At 46.6% G+C, this 12965-nt stretch overlaps 1 protein-coding gene across 1 annotated transcript in view; it reads left to right on the top strand.

Moving 5' to 3' along the window:
• The window catches only part of LOC149344955 (endothelin-converting enzyme 1-like), a 49650-nt gene extending 40751 nt beyond the window's left edge, over positions 1-8899 (top strand). The window contains exon 7 of the mRNA XM_089542691.1: positions 8786-8899. Within this exon, the coding sequence (XP_089398817.1) occupies positions 8786-8899 (114 nt within the window). The remainder of the gene's footprint in view (positions 1-8785) is intronic.
• Positions 8900-12965: the final 4066 nt, after the last annotated feature.

Raw genomic sequence — 12965 nt, 5'->3', positions numbered from 1 at the left:
AAGAAGATATATCAGCCGCGTCACTGGAAGGAGTGCCGATAGCAAGAAAATGTTTTTTAAACTTCTTTGCCACCACTGCATCAAACAGATGAGCCTTGTGAAATTTACCTTTTTTTTCTGCATTATTAGTGAGCTCTCACGGTTGGCTATACCAGCTGAATATTACTATACAGCTGCACAGGTTTCTGCATAGTATTTGAATTTTCCTCTCTTTTTTCCTCCGAATTTAGGCCATGTCTTACCGTCTGAAATGTACAAATGACATTTTCATACTTGGTTAACGGAAATTTGCAGACGAGTTTCTTTTTAGGTCTTTCTAACAGTTTACGAGATATCCAGGGTTTGTATACTATTACGTGCCTTTTACGGGGATTGGGAGGAAAACGGTGTCATAAGCACAAAGAAAGCATGAAAAGAAAACTTTGTAAGCTGTATCGGAGCCCGATAGCTCTAATATCACATTACAGTTTTGGGTGGACACCAATGAGTAATTGCTCCCTTATTACAGCTCTCATACCTTCCACTCATTAATCTTCATCATGTCCCTAAACTTATTAGCATTGTGCTTCGAGTAGTCTCTAATTAATAGTTCATGTTCGGGTGCGACATAGTGTCTTGCAGCGTAACGCACAGTATATCGATAAATGGTCGCTTGAAGTGCTGATCGGCACGCCTCTATTTTTAGTCAGGAAAGCTAGTCATGCAAAGATCAGGAATGATTTGGGAAGTTCATATCATTTTACTAGGCACGGTGATTACTTTAGAGCAACCATAAGACACGTATATACCCTAGAACTGTAAGTAAGCTTGATAGTCAGGGGAAGTATTTAGATTGAGATCCCCTATAAGAGCACTTTCAAACTCGAGCTGAACGCTCAGTTGAAGTATCTTTGCTGTAAATTGTATCAAATCATCGAGTGATCCACAGTGAGGATGATATACTATTTTCACGTTGTAGTGACGGCAGTCCAGCGGTCAGGAAGACACCAAGAACACTTGCAAACGAAGTTCTTTATTTGGGCTGACTTGCTCCCGCAAAAGAACTGAATCACTCGGCGGCGGCGTAAGCAACAAACGTGCTCGTCAGTCGCCGAACTACGAATGCCCGCTGCTCTCGGCATCGTTCAATTTAAAGCCGGCAAGGAAACTTCGAGATAACATGTCGAGATCATCTAGAGTAATCTGGAAACACGTAGAAGCAGCTCGGCATGGCTGTGATCAATCGAGATTAGTCCGGTCGCTTCTCGCGTCACGAACACAAAAGATAACACCCCTTTCCTGCGGCCTTGCGCGAACGAATGGACACTACAATGATACGTGGCATTACCCCCCTCCCAAAGAAGCATCGTATCGATGCTTTAAAATGAAAATAAACACGGAGAATGCAAACTTTGATTCGTTTAGCGCTCATAATATGGCTTCAGGCGTACGATATGTACGAATTCCGGGCGTGTGCGGCGTCGCTGGGATGCTGTCGTGCCGTCGGAGATGACTTCATAGTCGAGGTCACCGATGCGACGGAGAACCCTGTACGGGCCAAAGTAGCGTCGCAGCAACTTTTCACTCAATCCACGGCGTCGAACTGGCGTCCATATCCAAACACGATCACCTGGCTTGTAATGCGTGTCTCGTCGGCGCAGATTGCAGCGTCGGGCTTCGGTGTGCTGCTGGTCTTGAATGCGAAGCCGAGCAAGTCTTCGGGCTTCCTCAGCGCGGTGAAGGTAGGCGGCGACGTCGAGGTTGTCTTCGTCAGAAACGTGCGGGAGCATTGCGTCGAGTGTTGTCGTGTGCTTCCTTCCGTATACCAGCTGGAATGGGGTAAACCTGGTTGTCTCCTGGACGGCAGTATCATAAGCGAATATCACGTAGGGCAGAATGGAGTCCCACGTCTTGTGTTCGGCGTCGATGTACATGGATAGCATGTCTGCGATGGTCTTGTTTAGAAGCTCTGTGAGTCCGTTGGTTTGTGGATGATACGCAGTTGTCCTCCGATGGCTTGTCTGGCTGTAGTTTAAAATGGCTTGCGTCAGCTCCGCTGTAAATGCCGTTCCTCTGTCTGTGATCGGCACTTCGGGGGCGCCGTGTCGCAGGAGAATTTGTTCGACAAAAAATTTTGCAACTTCTGTTGCGGTACCTCTAGGCAACGCTTTTGCTTCGGCTTAGCGGATCATGTAGTCGGTGGCCACGATGATCCACTTGTTACCTGATGATGAAGTCGGAAAGGGGCTGAGGAGGTCCATCCCCATTTGCTGAAAGGGCTTAGTTGGCGGTGGTATGGGGTTCAGGAGTCCGGCTCGTCTAGTCGGAAGCGTTTTGCGTCGCTGACACTCACGGCACATTTTCACGTAATGGGAAACGTCGGTAGCTAGCAGCGGCCAATAGTACTCCTGGATGCGATGCAACGTGCGAGCAATCAGGAGATGCCCTGCAGTCGGCTCATCATGACATGCCTGCATAATTTCTTCCCCGAGATTTTTGGGCACGACAAGGAGATGCACTGTCCTGTTGGGCGCGAAGTTCTTCTTCAGGAGGACATTATTGTGAAGGACGAAGGACGACAGTTGGCGCCTGAACCCTCGGGGACGCCATGCGGTCTTGCCTTTCAAATAATCAACTAGGCTTTGCAACTCAGGATCCGAGCGCTGCTGCTGCGCGAAACAGCTGGCGCTTACCGGTGCTAGGAAAGCGTCGTCGTCTTCGTCTTCCGGTACTGCGTCTACGGGGGCTCGCGATAGGCAGTCTGCATCGGAATGCTTGCGGCCAGATTTGTAGATTACAATTATGTCGAATTCTTGAAGACGCAGGCTCCAACGAGCAAGGCGGCCGGAGGGATATTTCCAATTGGCCAGCCAGCACAGAGCATGGTGGTCGCTCACAACCTTGAATGGTCGTCCGTATAGGTAGGGGCGAAATTTGGACGTGGCCCAAGTAATTTGGAGACATTCTTTCTCTGTCGTCGAATAGTTGGCTTCGGCTCTCGACAGTGAACGGCTAGCGCACGCCATAACTTTCTCCTGTCTGCCATAATTATGAACGAGGACCGCTCCTAAGCCCACACTGCTTGCATCGGTATGGACTTCGGCTTCGGCGTTTTCATCAAAGTGCCCGAGCACAGGAGGGGACTGTAAGCGGCGCTTCAGCTCGTTGAAAGCTTCCTCATGCGGCCTTTCTTCCCGACGTATTCTTCCCGAGTATTCTTCCCGACGCAAGAACTCTTCGATTGCGGCTGGTCGCTGGCCGGGTCGGGGTCGTGAGGCGCCGTAAGAAAACCCTCGGATGCCCATTCTCCAGTATGGGCAGTACCGGAGAATGTGACCGGCTTCGCCGCAGTGAAAGCATAGTGGGCGGTGCTGGTCTGGTGTTCTCCACTCGTCGCATTTCCTCGGCTGTACGCGTCGCTCGTAGGACGGGCGGGTTGCGGCGAGAGGGCGGCGGTCCAACGCAGCTGGCTGAGGGTGATAGGGGCTTGGGTCCCGTCGTCGAGGGGCAGGACAGCGCACAGCTGCGGCGTAAGTCATGGCTGGGGGCTGCAGAGCCTGCGTGGGTGTCGGCGTCACACCCTAGGCCTAATGTACCTCGTCCCGGACTATGCCAGTGAGCGGTGAAATCTGCGGCTGCGTTCCTGTTGGCAGCAATCGTAGGAGCTCTTCTCGCACAACTTCACGTATAACCTCCCGCAGGTTATCGCTGTTAGTGGTGTCCAGGCAGCTTGCTGACAAAACGCGCTGCTGGCGGTCATACTGGCGAGCTCTGGCATCAAGAGTTTTTTCCATGGTGGATGCCTCTTCGACGAATTCCGCGACGTGTTTCGGTGGTTTCCGTACTAGGCCCGCAAAGAGTTGCTCTTTGACTCCTCGCATAAGAAGCTTTACTTTTCCTTCTCCTTTCATGTCTGCGTCGGCACGCCGGAAGAGACGCTTCATCTCCTCAGTGTACATTACAACGGTGTCGTTTGGATGTTGTATGCGAGACTGTAGCAGCTTCTGGGCCCTGTCCTTTCGCACGACGTTCGTGAAGATCTTCAGAAGCTGCTCCTTGAAGGTTTCCCAGTTCGTGAGGCTAGCTTCCTCATTATCAAACCAGATCCTTGCTGGTCCCTCCAAGGCGAAGAAGACGTACCTAAGTTTCGTAGAATCATCCCAGTTGTTGAAGACAGCCGCACGGTCGAACTGTTCCAGCCATTCTTCGGGGTCGGCGCCAGGCGAAGCGTTGAAGGTTGGTGGCACCCGGGGCTGGTGAAGAATGATTGAAGTCGTCCTCTGGGGCAAGCTCATGGTGGACGTTGCTACTGGCTTTCGCTTCCGAGTTGGGTCCGGCAGAGTCCCGAACTCAGATGCGTCCCCTAGCAGACGTTGGCTTGCGCGGTGGACTGGACTCAATTCTTGCGGTGGATGATTCAGAGGGCTGGCGTCACGACTTGTAGGGGGTGTCCGGAACATGAAAGGCTTCCGCGCACCTCCACCAGATGTCACGTTGTAGTGACGGCGATCCAGCAGTCAGGAAAACAGCAACATGTCTTGCAAACGAAGCTCTTTATTTGGGTTGACTTGCGCCCGCAGAAGAACTGAATCACTCGGCGGCGGCGTAAACAACAAACGTGCTCGTCAGTCGTCGAACTACGAATGCCCGCTGCTCGCGGCATCGTTCAATTTAAAGCCGGCAAGGAAACTTCGAGATAACAGGTCGAGATCATCTAGAGTAATCTGGAAACACGTAGATGCAGCTCGGCATGGCTGTGATCAATCGAGATTAGTCCGGTCGCTTCTCGCGTCACGAACACAAATGATAACACCCCTTTCCTGCGGCCTTGCGCGAACGAACGGACGCTACAATGCACTATACGTGGCACTATAGTGCAGGAGTTTTATATGCAAACACTCATTTATCATTAATCATCTTGAACTGCGGAAGTTTGTTTTACTCCAGCTTTGAACAACCACCGTCTAAAGCTTAGTCAGGCTGTATTCACCCCACAGTGCGAGCCTGTAGATCTTTTAGTGGCACAGCAAGTCATCTCAGCACGTCGCTTTTCCCAAAAACTTAAACAATTGGTCGATGAAGGAGAAAGCTGTGATGTGCAAGCCATAGTGGATCTCACGCTGGTTGTTCAGCTTCTCACACACCTGGTATAGTGACATGAAAATTCTGCGAACTGGATTCTTTTGTCCTCCTGTAGCATGTTAAAGCTGCCCATGTTTCAGTGCCCTTCGGGTACCTCATTAAAATTCTTTAGCGTGACAAGTTTCAAGCCAATGACAGGACAAGGCATTCTCAGAAATTTTTGCTAATATTCCTAAATTCAGACAAGTGTTTGGAGCGTTTGTCACCTCTTTCTGGAGGCGTCAGTGTTTTTTATAAACAGCAAAACTTGGCTCTCATGATTCAAACAATCGGCAAGGACCTGTACAAAACCATCACTGGTGCTTACAGTGGACAGGATTTTCTGTTCAAAACCTTATATATTCACTGATACGCGAGTTTTAACTAGTTGGTTGCCTGAAATAAAAATTAGCAGAGCACCAGAAAAAGTCGGGGACTAGAGGCAGAACGGGTGGAGCTGCGCTTCTTTGCGGCTGTTCTGTCTCTAATCAATGTTTTTTATTGGCGCTATTCTTCGTTATTTTGACCATTAGAGGGAACCTGAACTGCCCAGGCAGTAGTGCAAGTGTTCCACTGGGGCGACTAAAAACTGTTCCTCTCAGCCGCTCGGACCACTACAAACACGAGAGCACAACGATCAGAACCCTGCGCTTGACTAATAACATTCCTTGCCTGGCTTGTCTCGGCGTATCCCAGGCAGCTTACGCACGCCACGTGTGGCTCCGACAGAGCGAGGAAGCTCATGGCAATAACTGCAGAAAGGTGGCGCGAAAAAGCGCTACGGGTGCGCCAAAAACTGCTTGCTCGTGTCATTAGGCATTGCCTTACGGCGCTGCGAAACTTCAGCCCAGGTTCCCTATATGATCGATGGCGTTGAGCATGCGCCACAGTTCTTTGCAACTCTTCGTGAAAGCCTTGATACTGTTGTGTCCGCTGAGAAAACTAATCTTCTTGCCCATCTTCTCGGTCGAACACGAGCTTACTTTCTGTAGGTAACAAAAAATGGTTCCCCGCTTCGACGAGTGACATCCGGTACTAAAGACAAAAAGTTTCCACAATCGATGCGGCTGCCTAGGATTAGGTTCCCGGTCATCTCCACTCTATACTTCTGAAGAGGAAACGAAGCCTTAGAACGATAATCTCGTCGACGGGGGATTAAAATGTCGGCAGTACTTTTCCCAGTACATCCTAAGCATTGCTGTGCTTTGAAAACATAAGGAGTAAGGAAGGTTTTTGGCGAACATTGTTTTCAAGCCTCAGCATATCTAGGTACCGGTGCATTCGGCTGTAAAGCCATTGCATTTTTGTTTCGCATACCGGTGCATATTTATTACTGTTTTTCGCTAAAATCGGAGAGTACACGACCGGATAAACCGTACTCGCTCATGACACTGTACCAAAGGCACACTGCAAAATCACTAACGACATATAAGAGACTTTTCTTAAAGGCTGGTGTGACATACAAACTCCTTGACGTTCTGAAAATATTTTGAAAAAATAAATGCGTATTGTAACGTGACAATGCGCATGTTACGGCTGTTATGGTTACGTCGGGTATCGTGTACAGCTCTGAAGAATATTTTCGGCCGATAAGTGGATAAAGTAAAAATTGTCTGGCTCGGAAAGAATACACCAGAATAAAGCGTGAGGACTTCAGCGTAGTGGTTAGGTGCCTTTTTATCTACTACGAATGATCGCTACACCCAGGCTCAAATTTTTGGTGGCTGCTTGCGTCTTTGATTGCTTTAGACTCTAGGACAGTGTTCCTCTCTGCTATATGCGCAAAAATTCATACGTACAGTCACCGTAAGATGTAAATTGAGCAAGCTATTTGTTTCTGTTTTTCACGCGTTGCCTAGTTGAGATTTCCAGTTATTGTATGTGTTTGCTCGCAGTGGACGTTAGTACGCCTTCTCATGGCAAAACAAGGCCGCTTTATCTATAATAGGGAAGGCATGCTTCCAATTACTAGTGAATAGCGTGCTCCGTGTACTTTAGTCCGCACCTGTACATGCGGCACCTTTAAAATGTTTGGGGATGATCGGTTGGTAGACATGCATGATGGAAGAGAAGCCAAACTGAACCCAAATTTAAAAAAAAAAATTGCACTGTACCTGAATAGCAGCACCTGCACAACCTTCGCATTTAGTTTCCAGTCGTCTGATAAAAAACGCTTAGGTGGAACGCAAGCCTTTATCACATGTGTGCGCAACGCAGAAAATCAACAGCAGGCACTCCACGGACAACCTGGAAAGCGCTGAATTTGTGTGAGCGGAAGAATGTCCTGCAACAACATAATAAGCCTCTGGTGGTTGCCAACTCTCAGAACAGCTATCTTTGGAAAAACAAACATAATATCTCGTAGGCAAGAGCAGGACTCAAAAGCAGTTATTATGCCCGAGCTTTTCTCAAAAAATAAGCCTGACATAGGACACAAGAAGTTAAGCTACCAGCAAAAATTGGCCAAGAATTAAACTTCTCGGTAATGCTTGTTTTTAGAGCTGCTGCTGCGGTATTTCAGCCATAGGCGACTGCAGAAGAAACACGCAGTGCCGAACGAAGGCGGACATGCTTTTAGACTTCGGCAGCGCGCACATCAATCCGTTAAAGCTTGCAGCTGAGCCATTCCGCGGAGAATATTCACTGGAAACATTTGCAAATGACATTGCAGCATTATTCAAGCGTCGACGACGAAAGCAAGGATGTCAATTCAGGCGAACGCCGTTCGTAAGAAATGACATTAATTTCGCTGCCTGACATGAGGCTATTGCAGGTGCTCGGAATTCATTGGAGTGTGTAGCGCAATTCAAAGCCATATTCGCCGTCTCTCCTTTTCTCTAGATTGCTCAAGTTTTAAGGCACTGATTGCGAGTCGTGCGAGTAGCTGCTCACGTAAGACACTATATTACACAATATTTGCTTCTTACGCTGCATCATTTACACAAAATGGCAAATATTATTGTTCGAGCGGAAACGGTTGCAAGAGGCGGAAGGATGATTCCGCACTTGCAAATTAAAGCTGCTGGGCAAAATTCCACGAGCTACTGCCTCCACAACTGCAATTCGAGATAATTATGATGAGGAGCGCATTCACACAGTTTGAGGAGCACAGGGGAAAGACGATCGCCGCACACCGAAGGAACCAGCCCATCAAATAAGCCGTCCACGCGTCGGTGCCATCCGCATAGCGCTGTCGAAAATCCAAGCCTGAAACTACTGGAAACGGACTGCGGGGCCGGGAATGGGAGTAGGCGCCGCAGCTCATGTCAAGCTGGGTCTCCCTCCCCCTAGGTTCTCGACAGGGTTCGAACCATCTCGAACCGTATGTCCAAGGGCGCCGTTTCGCCAAGGGCGCGGGGGGAGGAGGACTAGGGCTGTGACCTGAGGCGTGCTAGTTGGAGCCCGAGCCCTCGAACGGAATCCAGAACAATCTCCTCCTGTTTTTATCCTTTTTGCGCGAGTCGCCGTGCGACCTGCATTCATGCTACCGATTTCATCCTCGCGCTCTCTTGACTATCGCCGTCTTTTGTCCTCCGCGGCGCTCTGCATTCGATCTCTTTTACAGTTCGATGCGCTCGTTCGCTCGGTTACGCCTTGGCTGGCGCCGAGACACGCCACTAAACGCAGGAACTGGTGTCTATAAGAGCTGCACTCTAAAAGCCCACTTTGTCACTTAATGACGCAGGCGGCGAGAGACCGGTGCAACGTTCCTCTGCGAAACCTGGTCCAGTTCGCCACCGAGTTCAGGTGCCCGCTCGGAACGCCCATGAACCTGCCGGGAAAGTGCTCCATCTGGTGACGAAGTTCGCCGTGGGCGCGCTCGAAGAACTTGTTCGCTGAGGCATTCACTTATTTCGTTACGATGACATTTTATGTTCACATTAGATATTATTATTGTTGTCTGCTATCATGTTTCGTGCTTTAGGAAGCAAGTATTAACTTGATGGTTTCTTCTATTTGTCGAATATTTCACTGTACTTTTTGCGTTGACTGTCACGATGTTTTCGGTTTCAGCATCCTGTTAATGTTAAAGAATCCTATCCTTACTTCGATACGTCTTTTGTCTTTGACGACACACCTGTCAACCTCTTTGGAGCGTATTTGTCAACTTTTTTCTGCACACGCTGTCAGGCTGACGGTTTATGAACATTCTCTAGCGCAGCCATCACCGTTAGAAGCGCAGAGTGCCTCGGACTGGTATAATCAATGCGCTCGCCTTCATCGGTCGGAAGAAAAGCTTGCCGGACATTGCCGGCGCATTGGAGCACGACTGCTACCGGAACGTTCCTTCTCTCGCAATGCCATTACGGCGCATATTTTGCATGAATGTTACCAGCCTCATGGTGCAGGCGGATGCGTCTGTCGGTTAAAAGTTCCGCAAGCCTCTCTCATTAGAAGAATGGATTCTTGCGAGATTCTGAGTAGATATCGCATACCGTGTCAGGATGAATATTCTAACTTCAAGCCGTAGTGTTGTCTTCATTTTGGGTGACCGTTATGACGCTGTCAGCGCATGTGTGGTGCCATTTCCGGATATTTTATACGTTTGCGTCCTTTATATATACTGGTTTGCCAGTCAAGCGCTGTGAGTGGTTTCTGTCGTAATTTTTGCATGCCATTCCTGTGGTGCTATGCTTATTAGTAAGAGTCTTGTCGTTGAAATTTCCACTCCACAGCGCCAGAGCCATTGGAGTGCAGTCATAAGCATAGTTTGGACCAGAACTGCAGGAAACATGTTTTCTAGGAAATGGGTTCCTCATTTTAGCATAATGGAATTCAGACTTGTACAATGCATGCTACAGCTTTAAGAAGTAATTAAAATAAGAAAAAAGGAAGGTGCTGGGTCCTATAGACACGAATTTTAACCCATTCTACAAACTTTTCTGAAGCAGGTTATCAGAAATGAATATCATCATTATCCTAAATTGGAACAGTACATATAGTTGGCCAGGAGATCTACGACACGTCCCCGTTGTCAATATATGCGCCACCTAGTAGCAGGTGGAATGCAATTACAGTCAGGAGAACACATTGAGAACAAAAACGAATTTTGAAAATTCAAGAAAAATAAATGAAATGAACAGTGTATAATAAACAAAAAACGATTACTTTTCATAAGAAAATGAATTCAAAACTAAGAAATGTATTTCAGCACACTATCTCAAGAATAATTTGGGAAAACACGAATCAAACCTCATCATTAAGGAAAATAACTAGACATACAAAAAGGTAAATTAGTTTAATTATTCACAAGTGTAGTTTTTATATGCTGAAATTTGTCTCTCGCATTCATTGTGAATTTAGACTCGGGTAATTCCTTCCACATTGCAAATGCACTCGGAAAAATGACCTATTGAAAGCATTAGTGCGTCCGTGCAGTCGTTGTACACTGATTGATATAGATTAGCGTCGTGGAGTTCGAAGTGGCTGCTGTAAGGAGGTTTGTCGTTGTAGAAGTTTTACAAACTTCTTCAGTTTGTGGAACAAACAAAGCTGCGCTGTTTTTCGTTGGAGTTCCTGTGGCTGAAGGTGCAGGGAGGCCTTGATTCTGGTTACGCTTTGGCGAGTGCCTTGCTGGGATCAGATTAAGCTTGCCGCATGAATGTTAACGGGTCCGAGATGAGCCTGACAGTAGTACCGAGGTGTATTTGAGATTTGTGCAGACATAAGTTTCACATCGGAGTTTACGAATTAAACAGGAGAAAATGAAAGGGACCTTCTGGCGAAATTTACTTTCTGCAAAATGCACTATAATTTTTTTCTGCTTACATCAATATAATGATCGCACATTTGTTTTATTTTTTATGTACACAGCTAGTTTCTATACATATGTTGGATCTGTATCTGCTCTGGCACTGCTCTGCTTGGTGTTTTTTTTTTCTTTTTTTTTTCTAGGTATACAATTAGGTTCTATACATATGTTGGATCTATGTCTGCTCTTGCACTTTCCTTTGCTGTGATTTTCTTAGACTGTGTTTTCTGCTTAATAAGAATAGAATGAATGTTTATGTTAGAAAGATGTGTTGTACAAACATTTACATTGTGATCATTATATTGTTTATGTATGTGTGTGTATGTGCCCCTTGCTGTTGTGTTCGAGTGGTGCTTAGGGCCCAGTCAGGCGGATTGATTTTCGCCTTTTGCCCTCTGCACCAAGGCACTGTGCTGTCTGAATTTCTTGAATAAACTAAACTAAACCGAGTGACGTGGGAGAGTGTGCAATTCGAGTGTCTTCTCACCACGTTACCTTGTTTTTAAAATTAACACCCCACTAAAGGTAAGGTTTTGTTCTAGAATGCCTTTAGAGCGGAATGAGTACGAATTCATTCGTACTAAATGAAGTGGAAAATAACGTACCAAATTGTAAGCCATCGAATACTTTAGAGGCGCATTTTACTATTCGGAAGGAAATTCAATACTATTAGCATCTCCCTCCTTCCGAGCAGCCCAAAGGAACGGTAGTGCACGCGGTGTATACCTAGAGCGCTGTGCAGTGGTGCGTATTGTGGTCACACTGACGAAAAAAATGTGGGCTGAAACGGGACGAAACACCGTCGCGCTTACTTCCTATAGCACGTTCGTTGCAACCACACATTAAGGCGCGGTCGACAAGTCGAATTTTGGCTGAGCTCTTATGTAGGGACAAGATAGATATTTGAACTTAACAAGTACATCTGAAATTGCTCTTCGCGCGGTTGTGCGTTTCCTTGCTAAAACGAGCTGCAAAATCTAGATGCGCGCTAACTTTTAGACCGAAATTGTATTTTTGTTTGGTATCGCAGCTTTCCTGTGCTATCAAAAGCGCTCAAAGATTTTACTTCTCAGGTTCTCTATAAGCTGTCCCACAGGTCACAGTTTGTAGATGCCAATAACGCAATATCTTCACGGAAGGCAGTTACCACTGGTGTGCCGCAAGGAAGCATTTTGGGCCCACTTTTATTCTTTTTTAGATAAATGACATTGCAAGCTGCACAGATAATACTACATTCGTTTCGTACGCCGATGACACAACCATTTTTATTACAGGCAACGTGGAAACAGATTTAAAAATAAAGGCTAATAAGACACGGTCTGACTTAGAACAAAATCAACCCGATGAAAACAAAAGTAATCTTGTACACGCCTAGAGGTAAGATGTTGACAACTAATATGAATGTGTGTCTGGGCAGTGAGCAGTTAGAGATAGTGGACTCCGTTAACATCCTTGGGGTGCATTTTTCAAAGCACCTTACCTGGAATGAGCATGTCGATCACCTACAATCAAAATTGTCATCTGCCATTGGTGTCATTGCTCGTCTGCGTCGCATTCTCCCGACCAAGGTAAAATTAATGTTGTACAATGCACTGGTGGTATCTGTCATGCAGTACTGTGTATGGTGTGGGGCACAACTGGCTTGACCAACTTGCAGAAACTACATTTGCTACAAAAAAGAGCTGTACGTTACATAGCTGATGTCCATTATACATACTCCACAAAACCACTTTTTCCAAAATATGAAATTCTTCCTGTGTTTTGTTTTTATAATTACAGGTTGATTTTGTGCTATAAAGGTTTTGTAAAGTTTCGCATTGATTACATAATTCATCTGGCAAAACTCCAAAAAAACACAAATATTCGTCAGACCCGACATAAAGAAATGTGGTTTGTACACACCCCGAGAACCTCCTATGATGAACAATCTCTGTCTCATACATTACCTTCGCTGTTAAACTTGCTAGACCGACAAAATTTTGATCCCTCCAGAAACCGAAACTGTCGCATTAAACATTTTTGTCAACTTCTTCATTTGCAAGACTAAACCATGCCTTCCTATTCGCCTAATTTTGTTCACCACTGTTGCTTATGTATGTTGATTTATCTGTAT

Source organism: Amblyomma mixtum, chromosome 5 (assembly GCF_055824585.1).
Source record: "Amblyomma mixtum isolate Tamu chromosome 5, ASM5582458v1, whole genome shotgun sequence".
NCBI classification, from domain to species: domain Eukaryota; kingdom Metazoa; phylum Arthropoda; class Arachnida; order Ixodida; family Ixodidae; genus Amblyomma; species Amblyomma mixtum.
This window is presented reverse-complemented; position numbering and strand designations above follow the sequence as displayed.